Genomic DNA, 26121 nt, shown 5'->3' on the forward strand with positions numbered 1-26121 from the left:
GGCAACAAATACTGCTCAAAGAACCAAGAAAGTCCAGAGAGAAAACGGAAGCAACAACAAGCGGCTTTTTCCCCAGAGACAGTTGATCAAGTTTTAATGGCTTAAAAAAACCCTGCATAAACCACACCTACAATAAAAGAACTGAAACTTCCATCACATGACTAACCATCATGTGAAGCAGTGTCTCAAATGCTTGACAAAAAAGGAAAAGTGCAAAATGGATAGAAAAAATTATTTTATTATCACATATGATATTACATCCAAGTCGATGCATGCAGCTAATGAAATAGGTGAAAGAAGGAAGTGTCACATGAGTCATCTTCTGCATGTGATCTGTTGGAACCTGCGAAAGACAGAACAAACATTATGTAGGGCTAAACGTTACAGCAGAGTCAGCATGAACCTGAGATAACACACTTAAAAATGTGCAGTGAGAGAATACTGAGCATACTAATCGATGACTGACTTTGTGTTTGTCTACTGCGTGTAGACGTGTTCAGAAATATTGTCACTGATCAATAAAAGCTGCTCATGGAATTCTTTAAGTTTCATGTGATCTTGTATAGATTTCTATTTCTGTGGCTTCTGTTAGTGCAGTTAAAGTTCACTCATGTGAGCCTGCGGTGAAGGTTTTTTTCCATGAGATTTCTGTTTTACTGTCCGTTTCTCAATCAACAAGTCAGTTCGTTTAACATCAGTAGTATTTCATTGAGAAATACTAAGAAATACTTTAGTCTTGAGCTATCAGAAATATTCAGAAGAGAAAAAAGGCAAGTCTTTTGACAGTTGAGCAGCATGCAATATTTGTCAAAAGAACCAAACCTTTTTAAGTGTATTTGCGTGCCACATAAAAGTCAGATTTTAAACTTCTTTTAACAATGTTAAAATCAAAACAATATTAACAAATGCAGTAATTCGTCCATCTGTCCAACCATTTTCTTTCACTTATCCACTTATGTATCTTCTTGGAAGGTGTTCTGACAGTATTGCGTCTCCTGGATGAGGTAGATTTGGTGTGTGTGTTTAAGTGTGGTAGTGTAGCAGTGAGTGTGTGTCTGTAAAAAAGCATGTGATGGCTGCAAAGAAGAAAAGCGAGCTAATCGGGATTCTCTGAACTGAGGTTTGGCCTGTTATTTGATGCGACGTTTCCTGCGGCATAACACAGAAGTTCTGATAGCGTGGACGTAAATAATTAATGTTAATTACTAATGTTAGAATAATTCAGGGGCCAGTCGAACAGCACTGGGTAAGTGGTTCAAGTTTTATTGGCCCAATAAGACTGCTTTATATTTTAAAACATTAATAGAATGTAATTAGTAGACTTGAAATAAGCCTTGAAATAAATAGGGTGTAGTACACCCCATGCCCCCCCTTTAGACTCACCCCTGCTTACTGTTGGCATCAGTGTGACAGAAAGGATGGCTGTAGTCAACCTCCATTAGGCTGTCTTATTTAAACATTGTATGAGACTAAGTTAAAAGTTCGGTTGCATAAATATAATTTTATTGTAATTTCTATAGCTTTATTGTAGATGTGTTGCTGTGTTAAGCAAACTGCGGTGGGTGGGAGCAGCTAGAAAGTTCACTTTTCTTCCTGTTTGCACTTGTTGATCAATGGTTTTGATGAAGGACAGTTTTTCCCAGTAAAGGCCTTTGTGGTGATTACACGAACAAGCACTGCTATTTTGAACGTTCGAAACATGTTTTCGTTCACGCCACCTGATTGCACCATCTCTGCAACAGCTCCGCCCCGTGGCTTTTCTGTCTTATTTAAAAAGATATTTTTAATTGTCATTCTTTTTATTCACACATGTGATCCTAGATATGTTTCTAATGCAGGTCTGTTTTTAAATCACAAATGTGGGAGAAACAGCTCTTCTTACATGGATTAAATGAAACATTGGAGAAAATAATTTCTCCTGGGGAAGATTTTTAATGGAATTATCCAAGTTACAGCCCTAGTCAATATTAACGTGTTGTGACAGGAGCAATTTTTCACCTTTGTTAACTGAAGGGAAGTGCTCACCTTTAATGACAACTAAGAGCTAATCAGCACAGGAAGTGTACTTATTTCTTCCTAAATGTATCAGAGAACCCAAACAATAGTGTCTTTTGTTCTCTACAGTTTAAACAAAAGCACTCTGAAATAAAAACAACACCGGCCTCTGATAAGCAACCACTAGGGCTGTTCGATATAACGATATATATCGATGACGATATAAAAACATCTTCATTTTACGCCATTGTTTGTTTCGTGGTGTCGCAAAATAAACTGTTTGCGGCAATATTTTTTCATCGTTCTGATGGTCACTGTAGTGGCTATATTAATTTCTTAAAGTTCTCTCTTTCTCTTATATTTAATATAACCACACTACTGACGGACAAGCGCCTGTTTTTATGCGTTGTCGCTACAACAGCGACAGTAACACCTTCGCGTGTCCGCTTGTTTATGTTCCACATAAACCTTTCACAATAAAGCTCAAGATCCTGTTGAGACTTTTCAAAAATAAACCGAATCACGTGAAAGAGCAGATTATTTACGGATGAGAATTAAAAAAGAGCCGCCAGGTGCTAAAAAAATAAACCTTAGACTCAAACGTTAGAACAGGCTTTTCCCCGCAGCACGCCGTGTAATAAATACTAAGAAAACAGCGGCTGTTACAACTTCTCTCTAAAAATGTATCGTTTCATGCATCTGTTAAAACACTCGACTCCGGGTAAAGGACGCGCAGCTGGAAACACTTCGCAAGTCGAGCTGCCCGAGATTCACAGAATTTACAGAAAATGTTACATTTTTGTGATTTACATCGGGATATGAGATTCTGGTCATATCGCACAGCCCTAGCAACCACCACTGTCGATCAACACAAATACTGATGCATAGTATTGTGGTTATATTAGAGCACCACAACGACTGTATTAAAAGGTCAGTTCAGACTTAACAGTAAAATCCCCTACTCCCAGTTCCTGTTGATTATAGCATTTTAACTAATAGTTTAATTAATCACTTCATGGCGAAAGAATACAGACACTTATTAGTAGAGGCTGAAAGATTTATCAGTCAACTGTAATTATCAGGCATTATTGTCCTATCACACATATTTCTGTTGGAATATATGTAGTGAAGCTATTATAATATCATTGTGTATGCGTACACGTCTAGTTAAATCCATTTCAGACAAACAGATGGAGGGAGGAGAAGGGGGGGTGCTTATCTGTTTTCAAGAGGCACGAGGGAGCTCAATATTTTTACTTTAATGGTTTTGTGGAAAGAATCAATCATTTAAATCCTGATTAAATTGCTTCAACAATGACACCTGCAGGCAAGGCGAGAGATGACAGGGCTGTATCTGTAGGTAGGGGGTAGATGAGGAGGACAGTACAAACTCAGGGTAGGACCTCTTATTAGAGCTTAATACACATCTATGTTTGTCTGGAGGATCTCATGTGGATCTGCTGTTGTTGCAGACATGCAAAATGATCCTCCCTTACAAATCAGCAAGCAAACAAAGTAAATACAGACACTGTGTTTGTGCAAACTAATCTTATATGAACCAAATGTATGAACTTGTAGTCAAGTAATACACTCACATATTACAGGGATGGTGACTAATGAACTGATCATTTATTTAGAGGATTATCTTTGTGTTTGGCTACTTCATGTGTGATGGTCATGTCCACAAACACACAACTGAAATACTTTTGTAATATTCATTCACATTTTTACACTCCTGTCTCATTTTCACAATAAGTTAGTTTGCAGTCACTAAAGCTATAAAGCAAACAACTGGTTTAATGAATTTGGTTAATTTGTTTTAATACATTATCACACTATATCATATTCCTTTCTGGTATGAGCAAGCGAGGAGGCTGAGGGTGGAGCTGGTTTAGGTACAGAGTTTACAACCAAATGGACTTAACCATCTGTTGTAACCACATGGGGGAGTTTGTTTTTTCTAATTATTGTCCCTGTGCAGCAATGATGCACAGAAAAGAAGGTCAGACACCAACTAGGGAGAATCAGAGGGACAAACGGAACAATACTGTCATCCCTTATGTAGCAGGTTTATCAGAGAAACTCAGGAGTCTTCTCCAAGCACGAGATCCCAGTGCACTTCAGACCCAGCCACGCACTCAGACAAAAACTGGTTCATCTCAAAGACAAAACTACCAAACAGAAACTTAACAACGTGGTGTATGCTGTACAGTGCAGCGAGGAATGCTTTGGACAGAGAAGACAGATGGTTTGAAAGAGGAGTGAAAGAAGCCATCTATGTCCACTGTGAACATGAGCAGGGCTTACAAAACTAACTGTCTGCCATCTATAATCCAGTTTTGAGGTTGGTATGTCTGTGAAGGTTCTCAGTCATCCAGGTTATCGTAGTCTAAGGAGCTTGGATAGAACAGCGTCTGGACTTCTTAAAGTTGCTTGAAAACGTTTCACCTCTCATTCAAGAAGCTTTTTCACTTCTAATGTCAAATGGTGGAAAGTCCCATATTTAAGTCCTATGGGAGTGTCCCCCTAAGAGTGACATGGATCCCCTAATGTCCACTGTGAATGACCCTCTTTGAACAGAGCCCATGGCTTACAACACCAACTGTCTGCCATCCAGTTTTGAGATCCCTTTCCAGACGCCTTAAAGCCCACTCACATCCTGGGCCTTTTGACCTCAGAAAATCACATGATAGGGTGAAGCCTTGGCTGATTGTTACCTACACCCGTTTTCACACCTTGGCTCATGCGATTAGGTAGAGGATCATTAGGGGTTCCATGACACTCTTGGGGACACTCCCATAGGGCTTAAAATCCAAGACTCTCCACCAATTGCACTTAGAACTGAAGAAGCTTCTCAGATGAAGGGCGAAACATCTTCAAGAAAACTTAAAGAAGTCCAGACGGATGACTGAGAACCTTCACGGACACATTGTCTGTTTTTTTTCTTTTCTTATGTGTTTAAAATGCTTTAAATCAGTTACTAGAGGTTGTATTCGGTTGCTTGTTCCCTGATATCCAGGATCACAGAAGTGACTTTCCCCCGCAAATAAACAGCGGTATTCCTTTCTGTCTGGGCTATTTAAAGGTCGAATTAATCATCAGTGCTAAAACACTTTATTACATGCATGAGGTTTGTTCTCATCCACTGTGTGTGTGTGTGTGTGTGTGTGTGTGTGTGTAAGCGATTTTCTTCAATAAACCGCTGATAAGTTTTCACTACTGTAACTACTCAACTGTGCTTCTGATTGCCATTTCTCTAATGGAGTTAAGTGGCTGATAAAGCAGAGTATTTCATATTTTACTACAGCCCAAAAATACACGCATGTAACAGACAGCTGTGGTGATAAAACAGCACTTTGTTTCACTCTGAGCACCAGTGATTTTAAACACCTCCGCCATTCATTAAGCCTTACATTTAATCACTTCTGGGGTCCGCAGCAGTTACTGTTGGGGACCTGGGCGTCTTTCTTCAGCACAGTGGGCCTCACAACGTCCACATCACGGTGCAGGTGATCCAGTACGCCAGCGAGCATGCTGGGAGCTGCGTAGAAATCCACCAGAAAGTAAGTCCCTCGGCTGTGCCTCTGGTTGTGTTTGGTCATTCTGTAGGGCAGCTGTCTTTCTCCCAAGTTCTCCAGGTCTCTCACCAAGGCGCCCCGCTCCATTAACGTCTCCACCGTCCTTCGCAGAGCTGCCGCCGTCTCCGGCCGCTGCATCTGTTTCAGGATCAGGGCCAGCTCGTACCGAGGCATGGCTGCAGCGAAGTAATACCCGACTCACACGTTTAATTCAGCTAGAACTGGGCTATCATTGCCACACTGCTCAGTTGAAAGGCGACATGTTATGACACGAGGGGCAGACACGAAAGGTCTTTAGTGATGACGCATAAAGCGTGCGCCTTCGTGGCCAACAAAGCCTACTAAATATAAAAAATAGGAGTCATTTATTTTTTTTAAATATGGCGTTAAATCTATAAATAAGTGTATTTCAATAATAAAAAAATTGCGTCTTATTTAGCATACCCACATATTTTACTCGTATTGTTTTAGGAAATTAGTCACGTGAGAGCAACCCGAAATATTTGTAAAGTTTTCTAAAGGATTTTTAAAATCACAATTAGTCAGTGGAATTGTGTTTTATTTAGTTTTCTGACATTTGGAAATCTCTAGAAACTGGTATTTATTTTTTTACTGAAGCGTGGATACGTCGACACCAAGCGTCTGCTCACAAGTGCCTGATTCCGTCACTTCCTTTTCCAGAAGAACGTGTTGAAGATGGCGGCGGAGAAGTCGGTACCGAGTGATCTTTTCAAATGCGTGTACTCGTTTCTGGTGGAGAACAAGTTCACCAAAGCGGCTCAGGAGTTCTTGAAAAAGACTAAAGTGGTGAGTAGCCTACGCTGTGTGGCGGTGTTTGACGGACACGTCCTGTCGTCGGGTATTAGACGTTAGGTCCAGGCGGCACGAGGGGTAAATACGTGCAGGTTACCGAGCCGGTGAAGTTAGCACGTGTATCAGCTGCAACCTGCCTTTGGGCTAATTAACGGTCTCAGTGCGTTAAAGTGTAAATACTGCAGCGTGTTTATACTTTTTAAATTATGATTTGTGGAGTTTTAGTCACAAATTCAAAGTGCTGCAAGGGAATTATTAACTTACTACTTCACGTGTTTCTCTACAGGCTCCGCAAGATCAGAATGAGGAGAGACTCGTCAATATCTACAACTTCTGGGTGAAGTGAGTTGCTTATTAATATTTATTTATTTTTATCCGAGAGGGGTTTTTCAAATAAAAATATGAAACGCATGACCAAGCTGACTTTGTGTCGATAAGTATGTTCCTTTAAAAATGTATTGGTACAATAGAAATTCCACTGCTGCTCTCCTAGTGTCCAAGGGTCTGTTGAGTTGAGGATTATCAGAGAAAAATCTAATACAATATAAACACAACCCTTTTGTTGTTTTACAAATTTGAAGCGCTTTTTGTTTAGACAAATGGGAAATGAAATGGTTCTTATATAGCACTGTACTACTCTACTTGAATGTTCAAAGCATTTTATTCAACATGCCAAAGAATAGTTTACCATGCAGAGTGGAGGGATTCAACCAGTCTCTCACTAACTCAGTGTTCAGTTTTTTGCCCAAGGACACTTTGGTATGCAGGCTAACGAATAAAGCATTATTATTTGCATATCTTTCTACTCTGGGAAAGGGAGTGCCTTTTATCCCGTTGAAGTTTTCTTTTTAACATTAATATAGGGTGGTGTTGCATACTGTGTATTAATATAATTATGGGCTGTATCATTGAAACTCTATTTTAAATAGATCTCCCGAAGCCAAAAAACGAAAGGTGCCTCCGAACTGGACGGGACCGTCAGCCAAGAAGGCAAAACCCAGCACTGAGAGCTCCAGCAGTGAAGAGTCAAGCAGTGAGGATGAAGAGGCTGGCGCAAAACAAACTAAAGTAGCTCCTGCAGGTATAACCTTCATATTTGATATGGATAACTGAAAGGGTTGGCTGAATTCTGCTAGTAATGTGCATTCTGAAACGCTGTGATATTACATTTTTCCTCATTCTACATTTTAGCAGCCAAAAAGGGGCCTGCTAAAGCAGCAGCTACTAAAGCTGCATCCAGCAGCAGTGAAGACTCTAGTGACTCTGAGGAGGACAAAGCTCCTGCAAAGCCTGCTGCAAAGGTAGAAGGAAGCATCAGAATCAGACATTCTCATGATAGCCTGTTATTGCTACATTACCTTGCCCGTTATCCTTTTATTAAAATGTAGTGTCTGTTTGTAGGCACCTGTGAAACAACCTCCTGCTGCTGCAGGTAGCACAAGGAAAAAGGATAGCAGCTCCAGCAGTGAAGAGTCTGACTCTGAGGAAGAACAAACCGCCAAAGCTCCTGCACAAAGTAAGTCTATATTGAGTAATTTGTTTAAGTTAAGATTGGGGAAAAATCTTGGGTTATTTAATTTACTGTATGCGTTTCTGAATAACAGAACCCAAGGCTGGTGCAGTCACAACACCCAAAGCAGCTGTTGCTGCCAAAGGTGCAGCTCAAAAGAAGAAGGAGAGCAGCAGCAGCGAAGACAGCTCCTCAGATTCTGAAGATGAGAAGCCAGCCAAGGTACACAAGGCCTTCTTTATGTTGTTATGTGTTGTTGATTGTCTCACACTCAGCCAAGTGTGGTGTGTAGCGGATAAATGCATGCAGCAGATATTAACAGCATATTTCCATGTGTTCTGTCAGGCTCCAGTCAAACCAGCTCCAGTCAAACCAGCCCCAGTAAATAAAGCTGGTGCTGAGTCAAGTAGTGAAGACTCTTCATCAGAGGATGAGGCTCCTCCCAGCAAAAAACCCAAAGCAGGTGTGTTTTCATGCTTTCTTACAACTATACAAGCTACACAGTAACAAAAGTCTGGTTTGGAAAGATGTGAGGCACACTTGCATCAGCGGCAAACCTGAGAAGTGAATCCCAATCAAGTCTTTTTAGCCTATTACTGATGTGCGTAAGTTCGACAGCTATATGAAAAAATAAGTGAGATTGAGTTCACATTAATTACAACAGTCCAGTTTTGTCCATATCATGATCATAACACCAGTCTGCTCTGACTGAATTATACCCAGAGCTGTTCACTTGGTCATCTCTGGAATGATCTGTGATTATCAGAATCAGATTACTTTATTGATCCCTAAGGGAAATTATTTATTAAAATATGTTTGTATTTGTTTTTGATGCTGACGATCTACATTTGTCTTTCTAGGAGCATACAGTGCTGTACCACCTCCTGCTTCAATCCACAAAGCTCCTGCTGCACCAGTAGCAAGCAAGGCCAAGGACAGCGACTCTTCAGACAGCAGTGATGACAGCAGTGATAACGACAAAAAGGTGGCAGGTAAGTGGGTTCCTTTTTATTTTTTCCCCACCTTGACTTCTTGGTGTTTATTGTTAAATGTCTAACAGCATTTTAACTTGCACAGCAAAACCAGCCCCCGTAAAGTCACCTGCAGCCAAACCTGGAGCGTCCAAACCTGCTGCAAAGAAGCAGGAGTCCAGCTCAGAGAGCTCTGGTATGGATCACAAACGTCACTCGCCCATTTCCCATCTTAAAATGATGATCAGTTTGTGACAGTGAATGTTTGTAAATGTCTCTCATCTTTCTAGATTCCAGCTCAGAAGAGGAGACGGCCAAGAAGCCTGCAGGTAAAGGAGCCCCAGTCAAAACTTCTCCAGCTAAAGAGGTGAAGAAACCTGCAACAAAGGTGACTCCTGCTAAAGCGGCTCCAGCTAAGTCCGCTAAAGATGAATCCTCCGAGGAGGACTCCAGTTCAGAGGAGGAGGAGGCAGCAAAGAAACCCCCAACCAAAGCTGCACCTGCCAAGACTACGCCAGCTCAGAAAGACGAGTCCTCGAGCTCAGGTAGGAGATGCACATTTTGGGTATTTGAGCTTCAGAAGTTGTTAAATATGACCTAATATAATTTCTGTTATTAACCCTATATTGTTTGCAAACCTTCATGACAACATTGATCTTGCTTTCCAGATTCAGATAGCAGCTCTGAAGATGAGGCCCCAGCAAAGCCTCCCACAAAAACCGCAACCCCATCCGCAGCTTCTGGAGCTTCTAAACCCCAAGCCAAGGCAGCAGAGACCAGCTCTGACTCGGAGGACTCCTCTGAGGATGAGGAAGAGCCAGTGAAAGCCAAGCCTGCTAAAACGGCTACACCAACTTCAAAGCCTGCAGCAAAGCCCCCTGCAGCAAAGCCCCCTGCAGCAAAGCCCCCTGCAGCAAAGCCCCCTGCAGCAGCAGAGAGCAGTTCAGAGTCTGACTCTTCGTCTGAAGATGAAGAAGAGCCTGCTAAGACTAAACCAGCAGCAGCTAAGCCAGCTTCAAAGAGTTCCACCCCTGCAGCTAAGCCTGCTGCTGCAGCAGAAAGCAGCTCTGACTCCGACTCCTCATCAGAAGATGAAGAACCGGCCAAGGCCAAGCCAACAGCAGCTAAGCCTGCAACACCAGCTTCAAAGAAGGCTACTCCGGTAGCAAAGGCTACTCCTGCAGCAGAGAGCAGCTCCGACTCCTCCTCTGAAGATGAAGAGCAGCCAGCCAAGGCTAAACCTGCAGCAGCTAAAGCTGCTACTTCAGCCTCAAAGCATGCTAAATCTGCAGGAAAGGCCGCTAAACCTGCAGGAAAGCCTGCCCCGAAAGAGAGTAGCTCAGAGTCCTCTTCTGAGGATGATGAAGAGCCAGCTAAGACCAAGCCAGCAGCAGCTAAGCCTCCTACGCCCGCTTCAAAGCCTGCTACTCCTGCAGCTAAGACTGCTGCTGCAGAAGAAAGCAGCTCTGACAGCTCAGACTCAGAGGATGAGGCAGCTAAGAAACAAGCTCCAGTTGCTTCCAAGAAGCCCGCCCCTGCAGCTGAGAGAACAACAAAGGCAGCGCCTGCAGTCAAAAAGGCAAAAAAAGCAGAGGAGAGCAGCTCTGATTCCTCAGATAGCTCTGATTCAGAGACGGAGACCCCCGTGACTAAGTCTACAGTTGCCAACGGCAAGGCAGCAACTCCCAAGACGGCAGCAGCATCAGCGAAGGTTGCAGCAAAGCCAGCAGAGTCATCATCCAGTGACAGCAGCTCTGAGGAGAGTTCATCAGATGAGGCTAAAGTGCCACGTAAAGCAGCCACTGCACCCAACACCCCAAAAAACAGTAAGTCTCAAACATCTGGTCATTAAATGGGGAAAAAAAAAAACTATCACTTAACTGTCGGTCCTTAAGTGTTTAATATTTATAGAAGTGTAGTGTTTACTAGAGCAGGGCGATATGGCCAAAAATATTTATCACGATATATATTTGAAAATTTGCGATAACGATATAACCGACGATATAATTGATGCGAGACAAAATACAACTCCACAACATTACTAGCGCAAAAAGACAACCTTCCATTTATTTTCACTTAAACAAGAAGCTGGTTTTTATGTACATTAAAGCTTTATAAAAATGCAACAGTGCAAATGCAAATTCCTTGCTGAAAGTTTAACCAAAAGGCATTTCCAGTACAAATGGGCTGACATATACTGAGCATAACCATGTATAATATCCACTGAAGTTAAAAAGAGGTGCTTTGCAACATTAAACTGCAGTGTGCAGTACGTATGTTTCGGACCATAAGGTGCACGGGATTATAAGGCACATTAAGCGAAACAAAGCAGTCAGATAAATCAAACTTTATTAAACTCATTCTTCTTGCTTCCTTAATGTTGAATTCTCTGGCAGCTGCTCTATTCCCATGTTGTTGCAGTATATTAATGACTAACCTCGTATTGTGGATGGATTATCTCAGTTGTTCTCCTGACTGAAGTTTGGTCCGTTTACAGCATCCTGCCATGTGATTGCATTTGTCTCTAACCATGAGGAACCTTCCCCTTAACTTTTATAAGTGGAAAAAAGTTAGCGTTCATCCTCCAGCTTCACTGTTTATGTTATGCTAACATAGCTGTGTCGCTAGCGATCACGTAGCACATCATTATATACCAGCTAGCCCAACTTCAGTAACCCTACAAACGTCACTGCTGTTTAGTTTCCTGTCTTCATTTATGTTGGAAGTGATAGCAGAGCTGTACGTTTGATTTTTTTTTTTTCAGAAATCTCTCAGTCAGAACATGCAATATCATGCTTAGGTAACTAGCGAGACTAGCGAGCTAACTTCCGCTAGCTTCCTGCTAACTTCTAACTCTGTTAAATGTAATAACTTTTGTTTTCATGGATGCCTGGAAGTTAAACTTTATAGTTACACCTCGTAAAGCAGCAATGCTGATCGTTTTATTAAAGATGAAAGAATTTAGACAGGTTTTAACTCTCAGTGATGCTGCAGTGTTGTTTGACCTGAAGCATCACTTAGAGTTTAGGACCCAGATTACTCCCAGATTTAAGAGCATCTTAGTCCGACAAATACGACAATAACAACGGCCGCTTGCATGTTCTGCAAAAAAATGTGCTTTGTTGTGTATCTGACGGACAAACACCAAACCAGTTCCACATCACTGAAGTTGCACCATTTTTACAAACCAATTCTGGTTCATCTGTTTCACTCAACAATCGGCCATGTGCGTATGAAAACAAAGGCACTGCGCATGCGCGTTTTACTCCCATTCTATCGCGATATTTCATTTTCCTATCATTGCCTAACATTATACCGGTATTACCGTGAACGGTATAATATGGCCCAGCCCTAGTGTTTACTAAGTATGAGCCCCTTTTCATCTGATACAGGTACTAATGGAAAAAGAAAAAAGGATGAAGAATCATCAGAAAGCGAAGAGGAAGAAACGGATTTAAAAACACCAAAAAATAAGAAGGCCACAACCACACCACAGACTTTCCCTAAAGCCAATAAGAAGGTAAGACCTGCACAAAGCTAGAATTGAATTAAAGTGAACTGAAATAAGCTGACTGAAACATTTTGTTTTCCAGTCTACCAACGTACCCTTCCGTAGAATAAAAGACGACGAAGTAAATGTGGACCCGCGCCTTGCAGACAATTCGTTTGATGCAAAGGTGAATTATTTAATCATAATAATCATTTTTACAGGATTACTGAGCATTATAGTTGTTGAGGTGGCAGATAAACAAACTTTTTTTTTTTTCTCTCTTTATAATGTTCTATTTCAGATGGGAGCCAATGGAGACTGGGGCCAGAAAGCTAACGATGTGCTCAAGTTCACAAAAGGTAAATCATTCCGCCACGAAAAGACAAAGAAGAAAAGAGGAAGCTACCGTGGGGGAGCCATCTCCACTTCAGTCAACTCCATTAAGTTTGACAGCGACTGAGAAAGTCCACAACCTCCCATTTCAACTGTACTGTACCGGACAGATCAGGAATACAAGTTGTCTGCTCAAACCACCCTCCTGTAAACAGTCTCTCCAGCAGTAGCAGCAGCACACTAACAGAAGATGGTCCATCACACTGAACTGGCCCTTTGATTCGACTTTGCTTTAGTCTGTAATGGAGTTTACATTTAGCAGAGCTGTGGCAGCAGGGAAATGTGCTCCCAACTGTGACATCACTTATAGCCACTAGGTGGCTGCAGCCACTGGCTAATGGAGAAAATGTTTGGCTCTTTCTGCTTGTTTTCACAACCTCCTTTCTTCTTAAATGGTGAATGTTTGTAACATTAAGCAATCTTCTTGTCTAGGTATGATCGAAATTAATCCATCTATACATGTTCTTCATTTTCAAATTTGTTTTTTGTTTAATAGACTACATGGATTCTTGATGTTTGTCCCTTTTTCTTTTTTTCTTCTTCTTTGTCCACATTTAAATGTGAAGAGGTTTGGGGCTTTTTCTTAACATCACAAGAAAACCTATCAAGTAGAAATTTTATACTGTATTTATTATGTTTTATTCCACTTCAATCTTTAAGGGCCTCTCAAGGTCTTTTCTCTGTTCAAGGATTTTTTTTCTTTGGATCCGTTCCCTTTGTTAGGAAGTCCTTTCAGTCCCTCCCTGTACTGTTCAGTGGTATTAAGTATGTAATTCGAACATAGCCATGCTCGTTTCAGTTATTTGATTATCATATGAGATCCTGTGTACCGCTGTCATTTTTTTTTTCTTTTACACCTCAATCTGTAAATAAAGACTAAACAATATACTGGTGATGATTTCATGGACAGTTCACTCACTGTTTGCTCAGCTGACAGTTTTACATGTGCACAATTGGAGAGGAACTCCAATTTTTAGTATCTGCACATACCAAGTTGTTGCGTGTGTGCTGATATTGTTGTTGGCAAATTAACGGTCTAGAAAGTACATATTTTTAAACTTTGTTAACCCTTTAAACCCTGAACTGTGGAATAACAGCCAGAAAAAAATATTTTCTTTTTAAATTGAGTGCTTATTAAACCTTAATGAAATAAATTAATTTGCATGTGTTTACATTTGTATCATATTTGCTACATCAGGCTTTATTTTTTGCAACTTATTCTTTAGAAATCTACTTTGCAATTGCCACTAGGTGGCAGTGGAGTAGCACTGCCCTCAGCATGACGTTTAGTCAACGTATGTAAACTGTCACCCGATTCCTCGGGGCAGTTTGTGTCCAGACAGCTCATTTCCTGTTTGTTTTTTTCATCTGTTGAACACAGATGCATAAGTCTGTCATCTCAAATGAACTGAGGCCTGTTAGATCAGCATGTGCGGCTAAAGGGATATTCCAGCAATTTAGCACCACTCTGAAAACAGAGATAAAGACTCAGTTCTACACACTATGTACTGTCCATGCTTAGATTTCAGGTTTTATACCAGATGATCAGGGATTTTTTTTCTCAATTTAAAAAAAACAACCAGTGGAGATGTTGGGGTTTTTTTTGTGTGTTTATTTTTCTTTTCTTTCTTTTTTAAGCACTTATCTAGATTGTAGGCAAGGGTGGGGACAAGCCTATCCCAGCTGTCATAAAGTGAAAAGGTGCGCTACACCCAGGACAGGTCACCAGTGTCACAGTGCTTTGGGAGGAAACCAGAACAGGCACAAACTCCACACAGAGAAGCTTGAAACTACCAGGTTTCAACCAGAAAATTCCTTGCTGTGAGGCTAACCACTGCTCCACTACACCACCTAAATTTTCCCTGATAGGGTAGCATGAATAAGTTCAGTATTACTGTACTTCATCTGGGTTGGTATGCATGAAAAATTCTCAACTGAAATGTTTATCAATATATTGTTACAATGTAATCACATTTTCCTGTTAAAGAAACTCAGACATGACCTCACCTGCACACAAGCAGGTTTCCCTCTGGGACATTAAACTATACATTTATCTGTATTTTACAGTGAACTTTACATGAACAGCTGGGTGGCCGTGGCAGTAAAAACTTGTTCTTGACAGCAGTGGCTGTAAAAAATGTCTGGTTTGTATCAGAAAATGACTGAATATTTAATCTTTCCCCGTAAAACTCTACAAACAGCCTTTGGTGAAAAGTGGATTCATCGCAGTGGATTGGATTGGCAGATATTACTGTAGTCAGTGACTGTTTAAATTATTTTTACATTTTATCCTCTTAACTCCTTATGCTCAAGTGGGAAAAGTGATTGCGAGACTAAATAATTTGCAGCCGACTAGCTGATCTCTTATTCTTATTGCAGAGTATATTTTTTCATTAACTCATAATAATATCTGGCAGATAGGAAACCGCATATGACCAAATAAATAATATACTCTCTGGTTTCAGTGCAAAAAGCTTCAGGCTTAGACTGAATGAACAGCGCACACCCCGTGCATAAAGCTCATATGTACGCACAAGGAGGAAATACTACATGAACTCAATGCACAAAAAGAGCTGTTGACTTATGATTGAGGTCTGTAGTCACTCCAAATATAGCCTCCTTTGCAAGCCTGGCAACTGCTAACCACTGAGCAATGCTCCAGCGCTCATCAAGCAGAGAAATCTGACAGAGCGTGCTTGCTCGAGGTTTTACATGGATGAACTGTTGAGAAGTGGTTACTGTAGAACGGTTACTGGGCAGTTTTTGAGCACGGATGTAGCTGCTGTTGCACTTGGAGGCTCTGTGCAGCAGCAGTGGGTCAGGAGGTCCTTCAGGGAGTTTTAGAAAGTAAAAGGAAATAGTGTTTTGCTTTGCAGGTTTTAAAGCTCATCATTTGTTGATTTGGGATAAGTGCTTTGAAATTGAATAATTAGGAAAAGGCAGGCCGGCCACAGCTTTTAAAATGTCTTATTTAGAATTTCAACATTTCTTCGGACTGTTGGGCAAACATGATCTTCAGCTGTATGGGGAAGGAATTACCACAGGCCTTCTTATGGGGAAGGAAGTGCTGCAGAGCAAAACAGCACAGAAGACAGAATCTGTACATTTCTTTTTGGGTCTACTTTGCAAGCCCAGCAAATCAATAAATAATTTGATTAAATGAAAAAAAAAAAAAAGTTTCACAAAGCTGGATATGAGACTCTCCTAGTTAATGTTAAAAGCTGGCATAATGGAGATGCATGACTTTCACTGGACAGCCATTCTATGATTAAAGCAGAATGTAAGTGATGCAATGTTAAAAGAAAAATAATTTTCCACTTCTGAGCTATTGAAATGCCAGACAGAAACTCTGAAAAGACCATTGGTGAGGAATACTGATGAGAGGTCCACGTACCTGATCTCCTGCCTAGCAATCACTCCCGAGCACCACTTCCGTCTGTCAGTCGTATTACGTGCGGCAGAGCGAGCCAGCTCGTTCGGGTAAATTGCAGCAGTGTGTGTGCACGAAGGGCTGCAGGACAATCTTTTAATGGGCAGCGGAGGCTGAGGACTGCCCATTTCAATTAGACAAAAATGCTGACTACTCTTGCGCATAGACACACACAGACACACAATAATTTTCTCCGTCTGGAATGAAGTCAAAGCCAGGGGTTACAATCAGCCATGCGTTTTTGCTTGAAAAATCATTACACTTGACAAATGACTTCCCAGGTGCTCCAACAAATAGTCGTGCTAATCCCCCCCACTGTGCTGTCAAAGAGGGAAAATGGGAACGTGGCAGGACAACAACTTACAAGTCAAGCAGAACTCTGTTATAAAAAATAAAAAGCTTCATCACCATTACATTATTGTAGCATCTTTAATAGAGTTCTTCTTTTAACATCTGTCGTATATAAAGTGTTTCCATGGGGAATAATAATGCTAAGAACACAGGGTAAGACGGCATACTTAATCTTTTATGGGACATTATAGGAATAAAGATGCAGACTGAGTGAAGAGGTGCTAACGACATTACAGACTTCTGCTTTGTCCCACCAAAGAAATATCCAGGCTATGTTAACAGCGTAGAACAGATATACTGCAGCCTTTATAGAGCTGAAGGTCAAACTAGATTGATTCATCTTTTAGTCTTGCCCTTTTGCTGTAAAATGCATTAAATACAGAAGAGCAAAGTGGTGTTTTTAGCATTTGACAAACAGATGCACCGTTCTGCATTCCTTTATAAAACATGAAAAAAAAAATCAAACATACAAACTTTGTATATTTTCAAACATACAAATACCCATGATGCCTCAGGCAGGCACACTAGAGAAGCCTTTCAGGACACAGTGCACTGCGTCAGGATGCTTCAGCCACAATACTGATAGCTGGAACTACAGCAACATACGTTAATGATTGATGATGAGCTGCAGTCTTAATTGTCTATTAAACTTCTTAAAACCCGTCCAAGCAAGACTGCCTTTGATGATATTGGTAATGTTGCCCTATACACCTGCTGTCTTCCGCTCTCAATTGCAACTGGTCTCCTGTGACATTATGTCTTCGGTGTGGCAAAATCCCAGGCGGTATCCTGGGCACACTTCCACATGGCACGCACAAGCCGAGTGAAGCCCATGTCTTTGGGTTTCTCCAGCCCACGCATGAGCCGCTGCTTCATGATGGCTATGAACTCCTTATTACTAAGCTCCCCATTCCCTAAGGAAGACAGACAGAGAAGGAGAGAAGGGGGAGAGGGGTGATGGACAGGGGAGCGGGATGATGAAATAATAAAGGAAGAGTAAGTAAGACGAAGGAGCTGACTTCCATTTATTGATGATTTCTACCTCCGGAGGCTTTGTGTTTCATAAATATTTAGAGCAGAGAGATATGATGAGACTGTCAGCTACTTACCATCACAATCAAAGAGCGCGAACACCACGTCGCAGACGTGATCCGACAGCTCCACTTTTGCTACGGTGCGTGCCACCTGCTTCATGGTGACTGAGAGACAGAGGGAGGAAAGATACACAGATAAAAAGATTCACTGTGAGAGCAACACAGGCACAGACTCACACATGTCAGCACATCAGCGGTGCAAGTGGAGAACAGTGTGTGCAAATCAGACTGCTCGGATCAACAAAAAGGGTTTCAATTCGCTGGGGAGGCTATCGGATGGACACATGAGAGAAAGAAGGGGCTGAGAGGAGAAGAAAGAGCGGACCGCTACAGGAAATCCAGCTGGGAATGGAACTGGACTGAGGAAAATATGGAGGATGTAAGTTTAATCAGGATTTACCAATAGTCACAAATGGAGGAGGGCAGGTATGAAAGACGAGTGGGGGTGAACAAATAAAACGTGACAAAAATTTCCCTGCAAATGGTGAGAGAAAAAGATGAGCCAGCACGCCATCAAGAACCTCATTACTGGCCTTCTTTTATATATTCAACAAAGCCATTGTGCAGATCCAGATCACACACCCACACATGAGAAACTGTTCTGAAAGGGTGTGAAATCAGTGGACTTGAGTGCAAGATGAAAGCAAAGGAAAAGAGAGTAACAAAGACATTAAAAAGCTCAGCTGAGACACGAGCTGCTTCGGGCTCGAAGAGGAGAAAAACGGTTTCAGTTCATGGACGGCAGCAGGGAGCAGAGAGTTCGCAGACATGTGTCTGCCAGCTCGCTGTGAACCCACAGCATCCTCCCAAAGCCGCTTTACGCAAAGTCAAAAACACACTGATACACATACGCGGTTTGTTACTGTGCAGAAATGCCACTGAAACCAAATGCCTGAAAAAGCACCTCGGGGTAGACCCTTCGCTCCCTTAACACAGCAGCTGCTTCATAAATGAATCAGAACAAATGGATGCACAGACCGAAAACATATGGAGGTCTATTGATGGACTGAATCACTGCAACAAATGAAGGAAACAGACTCCTCAAACAACTGCCACAGGTCTCATCTGCCGCTTTTGTTCTCACATTAAAAAGATTTTCATTGTCAGCTTCTGACAAATGAATTGAGTAGTAATGAAAGTGCTGAGCCACATAAAGACAGTACGAGTGATTTAATTAATTTAAACTTTGTAATTAGTTTTCACCAGTAAGCACTGAAAATAAATTCTTCAGCACTGAGAACAGCATAACCACAGTGAACTCTGTGGGCGATTTTTAAAGTCTTAATATGTGAGATCTTTCAGGGTTTTTTCCTAACTAAACCCCTTTGTGACGCTTTTTATGTGGATGAGTTAACCAACTTTTCAAAGTGAAGAACTACTACTGTGCGGTGTGCAATACACTGCAGGTGTTCATGGTATAATGGGGGGGAAAAAAGGCCAGTTAGTAACTGGAGTTTGGCTCCACTGTAAAAAGTTACACCAATCGCTCTTCAAAAATATTTACCGAAGTTTTATGTCTGTTTGTGCCCCCACTGTCACGGTCCGCAGTGGCTGACCGTGTGGAGAGTGTTTGGAGGACCCAGGTGCGGACACAGATAAGCAGACCAAATTAACTTTAAACAAAAAGCGAGCCTTTATTTGAGGCTGGAGTACATGAACTAAACTAAACGAGAACTGAACAGGGACCTAAACTGGGAAGAAACTACTAACAGTGAGACTATGAACAAGATTGTGCCAGAACATGAGGGAACTGTGAAATATAAGAATAAGCATCATGAGCCATGACCTGCACAGAGACTTGAAACCTGACATGACATAAGGCGTGGAACACAGACGACGCGACACAGACTGAATGAAACACAGAGACTAAATACACACAAGGGATGATCAAGGGAAGTGGAAACACATGAGGGGGAACAGCTGATACACATGAACTTAATGACAGGACAGGGAAAGTGAAACTACATACACTGACATTAGACGGACTTTCAAAGTAAAACAGGAAACATGGGGATTAGACGCGACCTGAACTGAACATAACCACACAGACAGGACGCATGCCAGGTAGGTGCACAGACAAGGGAGACTGAATACAGGAGGAGATGACATAAACACCTAAGAAACAAAGGACTAAACAGCAACCTTGAAATTAACTAGATGAACTAAACTAGGGCACAAATGAATACCAAAATATATAAAAACTCAAACACTGGGTCACAGACCCAGCCCATGACACCCATTTCTCAATGCAGGAACTCCAGCAACACTTAAGGAAAGAGGAACAACTTTACTGACTGACCAACGGGTTTCGGCTTGTGGATGACCCTGATGAAGGCCACAAGCCGCAGTCAGTAAAGTTGTTCCTCTTTCCTTAAGTGTTGCTGGAGTTCCTGCATTGTGAATTGTTTCATCCTCTCCATGCACCTTGAAAGTAGGTGAAGTTGTGCCAAAAAAGTTTGCTGTGATTTGTGCCCCCACTTCTGATGAACTATGATCTTAGGGATTACAGTGCTAATAGCCCTATAACAGTCTCCACCCTAATGCCTAAGCTCTCTACAGACTTAATTGTTGTTGCGTGTAAAGTGACTGAGGCTGCAAGGCCTCAAAAAGTACATTAGTATTTGTATCAAGTACTGAAAGAAAGATCATAGTTTACCCATGCTACACTTTAAAATACTGACACACAGAACCCTGAATGATCTCCCCCAGTGAATCTCAAACACCTCAGAGTACAATATTATCCAGAAATAGCACTTACCTTTTAAACCGCACTCTAATTTGTGAATCCCAGAGCCTTCAGCTATCAGGGTTGCACCTTGGATTCAGAAAGTAGACACCCTCTCTACTTTTAAGAAAGACCCCAACTTTCCTTTTTCATATACAGTGGGGCAAAAAAGTATTTAGTCAGCCACCGATTGTGCAAGTTCCCCCACTTAAAATGATGACAGAGGTCAGTAATTTGCACCAGAGGTACACTTCAACTGTGAGACACAGAATGTGAAAAAAAAAATCCATGAATTCACATGGTAGGATTTGTAAAGAATTTATTCGTAAATTAGGGTGGAAAATAAGTATTTGGTCACCTCAAACAAGGAAAATCTCTGGCTCTCACAGACCTGTAACGTCTTCTGTAAGAAGCTTTTCTGTCCCCCACTCGTTACCTGTATGAATGGAACCTGTTTGAACTCATCATCTGTATAAAAGACACCTGTCCACAGCCTCAAACAGTCAGACTCCAAACTCCGCCATGGCCAAGACCAAAGAGCTTTTGAAGGACACCAGGAAAAGTATTGTAGACCTGCACCAGACTGGGAAGAGTGAATCTACAATAGGCAAGCAGCTTGGTGTGAAAAAATCAACTGTGGGAGCAATCATCAGAAAATGGAAGACATACAAGACCACTGATAATCTCCCTCGATCTGGGGCTCCACGCAAGATCTCATCCCGTGGGGTCAAAATGATCATGAGAACGGTGAGCAAAGATCCCAGAACCACACGGGGGGACCTGGTGAATGACCTGCAGAGAGCTGGGACCAAAGTAACAAAGGTCACCATCAGTAACACACTACAACGGCAGGGAATCAAATCCCGCAGTGCCAGACGTGTTCCGCTGCTGAAGCCAGTGCATGTCCAGGCCCGTCTGAAGTTTGCCAGAGAGCACATGGATGATACAGCAGAGGATTGGGAGAATGTCATGTGGTCAGATGAAACCAAAGTAGAACTTTTTGGTATAAACTCAACTCGTCGTGTTTGGAGGAAGAAGAATACTGAGTTGCATCCCAAGAACACCATACCTACTGTGAAGCATGGGGGTGGAAACATCATGCTATGGGGCCGTTTTTCTGCCAAGGGGACAGGACGACTGATCCGTGTTAAGGACAGAATGAATGGGGCCATGTATCGTGAGATTTTGAGCCAAAACCTCCTTCCATCAGTGAGAACTTTGAAGATGAAACGAGGCTGGGTCTTCCAACATGACAATGATCCAAAACACACCGCCCGGGCAACAAAGGAATGGCTCCGTAAGAAGCATTTGAAAGTCCTGGAGTGGCCTAGCCAGTCTCCAGACCTCAACCCCATAGAAAATCTGTGGCGGGAGTTGAAAGTCCGTGTTGCTCGGCGACAGCCCCAAAACATCACTGCTCTCGAGAAGATCTGCATGGAGGAATGGGCCAAAATACCAGCTACTGTGTGTGCAAACCTGGTAAAGACCTATAGTAAACGTTTGACCTCTGTTATTGCCAACAAAGGTTATGTTACAAAGTATTGAGTTGTATTTTTGTTATTGACCAAATACTTATTTTCCACCCTAATTTACAAATAAATTCTTTACAAATCCTACCATGTGGATTCATGGATTTTTTTTTTTCACATTCTGTGTCTCACAGTTGAAGTGTACCTCTGGTGCAAATTACTGACCTCTGTCATCATTTTAAGTGGGGGAACTTGCACAATCGGTGGCTGACTAAATACTTTTTTGCCCCACTGTAAATTATAGTTCAGGCTAGTTCGGGTGCCCCTAGAACCAGATGTTCACAGAGGGCCAGTGTGCTCCCTGATGCACTGAGCCCATCTAATCTTTTCTCTTTCACACTCTATATCCCTGTGATTTTGTGCCACATCATTATTCCTTTCACATCTTACGTAGTTTATGCTCTTCCTTCTTTCTCCATGCAACTTTGTGCAGGTATCTTTGGAGCAGCAGGTTTCTTTATGAGTGACTGGCCCCACCAGCCGGTTGAGTGTTTACTGTTCTACTGTAAGCTCTTTTCTCTTTGCTCATCCAAGCCAGTGATGGCTGCAGAGCCTCCCCAGGCCTGTTTGTCCCAGAGGTTATCGTCCAGTTTTTTGTATTCAACTGCTGTTGCACACCACCCTGCAGTAACGGACTTATGGAGAAAGAAACCATTTAATGGTGGGTTAACTCAACCCTAATCATCCATTCACTTGCCCGGTGATAATGCTGGCATGTTTTAGGGGACATCAGCAGCCTGTAGTAGGAGCACAAAGCGATCTGTCATGTGTGCATAAGCAGTTTTTGTGTTTGAATTTGCACAATTCTTCAGGCCCAGGGGAAGAAGTGGTGGATAAATGGATGGACTGATAAAAAGATGACAAATAGCTGAGCTTGGTTTGGGAGAAAAGCCAGGAAAAAAAAGATGTGGGAAGCAGATCTGGCTGTCAGAGTGTTAACAGCCATGAGATGCAGACGATGAAACGGAGAACAGTTAAGTCTAAAGGGGGATAATTAGGGAAGGGAGAGAATGTCAAAGTAAAGGGTGACTGTGGGTGTACCTTTATCTATGGAGGCTCCAGCCATATGGTAGAAACTCAGAGCTGTGTCCACGTCATTTACGTTCTTCAAGAAAGTAAAGAAGTTCTCCACCTCCTCAAATGTGATGCCCTGTGCGACAAAGAAAAATGGACAAATTTGTTACAAATCCTTCCTGCATTTGTATTTGGGCTATTAGAGCATTCCAAACCTGCGAAAAACAGCCAACTATTGTTAAGACAAGAGCTGCCACTGTAGAATACCACATTTGGAGGACCTTAGGAGTGTGACACAAATGACAAGAGGAAGTCTGCATAAGCTTTTGACACACATGGTTAAACATTGTGCCACAGACCAACAAGGGGACAGACAGCCTAAAGCAAACATGCGCACATACACATATAAACAGACACATAGTCACACAGCTGCTGCACTGCTGATGAGCTTATTTGCAAAGAAAAGTGAACAGCTGGTCTTGGGCTGTAAATAATACTTGAGTCATTTACATTACAGGTTCTGCCAATACTGACAGACTGACAGCAGGATTGAGGAAGACAGGGTAAACAGTAAAAGAAGTGAAGACAGACAGGGAGCGATGCTTGCTGCTGTTTAATTCCTTAGGGAGACAACTCTGGCAGCAGCATCTTTTCCCTCATGACTTGGAGGAACAGTCACTTCCCTGCTTTCTGTTCCTTTTCTCTCCTAATCGCTGTATTTAACCATCAGACGTGCCTTATCGTAGCTAAGTCTGACATCTGTGGTGCTTTAATGTATAACAAACAGCTCTGTGACAGTCCACATCGTTACATTCCAAAAAATTGAAATGGGACATATTTCGCTGCAACACCCCTGGGAATACGATATGCATGGGTGTAACTTCAGTCAGTTGACTGATGGGGCTCGTTACCGTGAAACCGATCCAGCATAAAAACGGGGTTCATGCAAAGAACTTGAAGTAGGAAGGAGATATAAGCATGTACTAAATTTAGAAATTATGATTTTTACATTACCACGAATGTCTGTGGAGAATTTTTATGCTTAAAGCAATGTGGCTGTAAAGCAATAGTCTTGTCTTTTTTTTTTCTTTCAAAGACTACTCAACTGAGGATAATGTCTAAAAAAAAAAAACACAGTGCAATTTTGTGAAGACTCTGAGACGACCAGAGAGGAATGAAGAGAGCTAACTGCACCAATATGAGGTCATCCCAAAATAGAGCTAGAGGTGGCTGGAGAGACTGAGTTGGTAAGGTGGATAAGATCAGACACTGTATGTGCTGCCCACTCCCAGTGATGTATTACCTCTCATCCAGACTCTCACAAAGACTCTCAATGCCCCTGCACAGTCTCTTTTTCCCTTACGCATGCACCGTCTGTCATACATCCTCCCATGTAGGCTAATTAATTAAAACACTCAGAACACCTCATCAAGCGCTGCATCTTACCTCTGGAGTGGCTAAGACTTTCAGAGCTACATTTAAGGATGGACGAAAGGACATATTTATTTACCTGTGCATCCTTAAACATTTTCTTCAACCCCTTCTGCATCTGCTTGAGTTTACGAGACTGGACGCCGCTGTAGGCCAGCAGCATACCCCCGAACTGCCTCTCAGTGATTCTGCCGTCCACAGGATCGTTCCTCTCAAACTAGGGAGGGAAAAAGAGAGAAAAACAGATCAAGTGCTATGTGGAGGAAACAACATTTTTAGTAAGGGAGCGCACAGGGAGATGGGAAACAGTAAATACTGATGTCAGGCTTCAAGCTGAGTCACGTCTGGAGCTGGCATTGGTGACATTAAATGTGCATGTGCATTTTTGCAATGTTTCACTGCAACAACAGCATGCCTCTGCTGTGTCAGGTCAACACACTTGATTTATGACTGAGGATGTTTGACATTTCTCTCTTAACTTGTTAACCTCTAGAAATGTTGCATTTCTGGCAGGCAGGATGTGACTAAGCCCCCCACATTATAATAATGAGAATGGCACGTATTCTTTGACCTGTAAGTTTGTAAGCATAAGAGTTACAACTATAAAGAGTCGTCATGCATCACTTTGAAGCTGACAGTTGGTCCCTAGCAGACATTCCAGGCTCCAGTTTCCTAGGTAACCCTGTAATGTAACCTGATGATTACAGTATAGCATAAAGTCAGTTAAACCTCAGGGATATCAGTCTGTTCATTTAGGAAGCATAAACCATTGTGAAACCATTTCATGTGCTTTGATATAAAGGAAAGAAACAAAAGATGCATTGGAGAAGCAACACAACAACACCACCTGCGAAACCATCCTCATCATTTTTGTTTTTACTTTGTGTGTAAAACCACCTGTCACTACCTCCTTCCTTCCCCCCTCACAGAAACATTTTTTTATTTAATTGTTAGGGTAATTTGGGACTACATATAATAGTAAGATTTGTTTCCTCAGCATGAAAATCCTTCCAGACTGATTTGTTTTTTCTAGTTTTTCCATTTGCTATTGTCCTTGTCACTACTTGTAGCAAAAGATGTTACCTGCAGCCATTTCAGGTTGCACATGTAGTCCAGCGCCTCCAGTATGGCAGAACAATATGATCAGTGTCTGTAAGGTTTGTTGTTTCCCTAGCACAATTTAAATTGTGTGAAGGAGATACTAGGAGATAGGCTGTGACCTGCGGCGTGCTGGACAGGGGAGTAAAAGGGGATCAACCTTAGCAGCAGGACTAGTATCTGCTCTTTTGTGAAAGGAGGACCAACATGACCACTGTTAAGAGTTGTACAATGTAGCTACAAACTGGTCACTGTGCTCATAGGCCAGAGCTGTTGGGTTTGCCTGGCAGCACCAGAACGGGCTTGTCCGCCACTGGTGCGCCGTTCTCTACAGAGATGGAGAGCACCTTCACACTGAACATAAGAGCAACATCAAAAAGTCTCGAGACACTGTTGAAAACGCTATGAAATGCTAGCCACTTCAATCGCTTTTCTTAAATTCAAGAAGAGTTAAAACTCAGGAACCACTCATTTCATGTTGGCTGCAGTTATTTAATCTGCTTTCACATGAAGTTGCTGAATGTTAAAATAAATTCAAACTTATCTGTTGTGTTATGATTTCCCCGAATGACTACTGAGGTATCATTAAGGCCTGACACATAATGCTTCCTTTTCTTGCAGATGCTCAGATCTGAGTCCTGTTCTCTGAGCCTCTGATAATGCCACTCATTATGGTTTGGAGCATCATTTAGGCACTAG

General features: G+C 42.0%; 3 protein-coding genes across 3 annotated transcripts in view; 1 reads left to right on the forward strand and 2 right to left on the reverse strand.

Moving 5' to 3' along the window:
* Nucleotides 1-222: 222 nt before the first annotated feature.
* On the reverse strand, nt 223-5890 carry mrps6 (mitochondrial ribosomal protein S6). The gene is made up of 2 exons (XM_082556616.1): nt 5409-5890; nt 223-343 (listed from the first exon to the last, which is right to left on the reverse strand). Exon 1 carries the CDS (start codon nt 5745-5747, stop codon nt 5415-5417), a length of 333 nt encoding a protein of 110 aa, XP_082412742.1. The 5' UTR covers nt 5748-5890; the 3' UTR covers nt 223-343; nt 5409-5414.
* A 364-nt stretch (nt 5891-6254) lies between these two features.
* nolc1 (nucleolar and coiled-body phosphoprotein 1) lies at nt 6255-13636 on the forward strand. Its single transcript, XM_082556604.1, has 14 exons — nt 6255-6380; nt 6673-6728; nt 7316-7467; nt 7578-7687; nt 7788-7902; nt 7991-8118; nt 8242-8359; nt 8757-8888; nt 8974-9063; nt 9158-9412; nt 9536-10693; nt 12260-12387; nt 12461-12544; nt 12659-13636. The coding sequence occupies exons 1-14, from the start codon at nt 6270-6272 to the stop codon at nt 12815-12817; spliced, it is 2796 nt and encodes a 931-aa protein (XP_082412730.1). The 5' UTR covers nt 6255-6269; the 3' UTR covers nt 12818-13636.
* A 2954-nt stretch (nt 13637-16590) lies between these two features.
* Nucleotides 16591-26121, reverse strand: part of micu1 (mitochondrial calcium uptake 1) — a 37372-nt gene continuing 27841 nt past the window's right edge. Inside the window, exons 9-12 of the mRNA XM_082556606.1 lie at nt 24404-24541; nt 22921-23029; nt 17641-17730; nt 16591-17445 (exon numbers count right to left, since the gene is read on the reverse strand). Coding sequence (XP_082412732.1) covers nt 17285-17445; nt 17641-17730; nt 22921-23029; nt 24404-24541 — 498 coding nt within the window. The 3' untranslated portion in view covers nt 16591-17284. The remainder of the gene's footprint in view (nt 17446-17640; nt 17731-22920; nt 23030-24403; nt 24542-26121) is intronic.

This window comes from Aulonocara stuartgranti (genome assembly GCF_965226115.1).
Source record: "Aulonocara stuartgranti genome assembly, chromosome: 13".
Classification (NCBI taxonomy): Eukaryota; Metazoa; Chordata; class Actinopteri; order Cichliformes; family Cichlidae; genus Aulonocara; species Aulonocara stuartgranti.

Excerpts from the sequence above, each read along its gene's own strand:
- mrps6 (XM_082556616.1), bottom strand. The coding sequence starts at position 5,747 with ATGCCTCGGTACGAGCTGGCCCTGATCCTGAAACAGATGCAGCGGCCG.
- nolc1 (XM_082556604.1), top strand. The coding sequence starts at position 6,270 with ATGGCGGCGGAGAAGTCGGTACCGAGTGATCTTTTCAAATGCGTGTAC. Across the intron at positions 7,688-7,787 it reads CTGCAAAGCCTGCTGCAAAG|GCACCTGTGAAACAACCTCC; the intron begins GTAGAAGGAAGC and ends GTCTGTTTGTAG. Across the intron at positions 12,545-12,658 it reads ACAATTCGTTTGATGCAAAG|ATGGGAGCCAATGGAGACTG; the intron begins GTGAATTATTTA and ends GTTCTATTTCAG.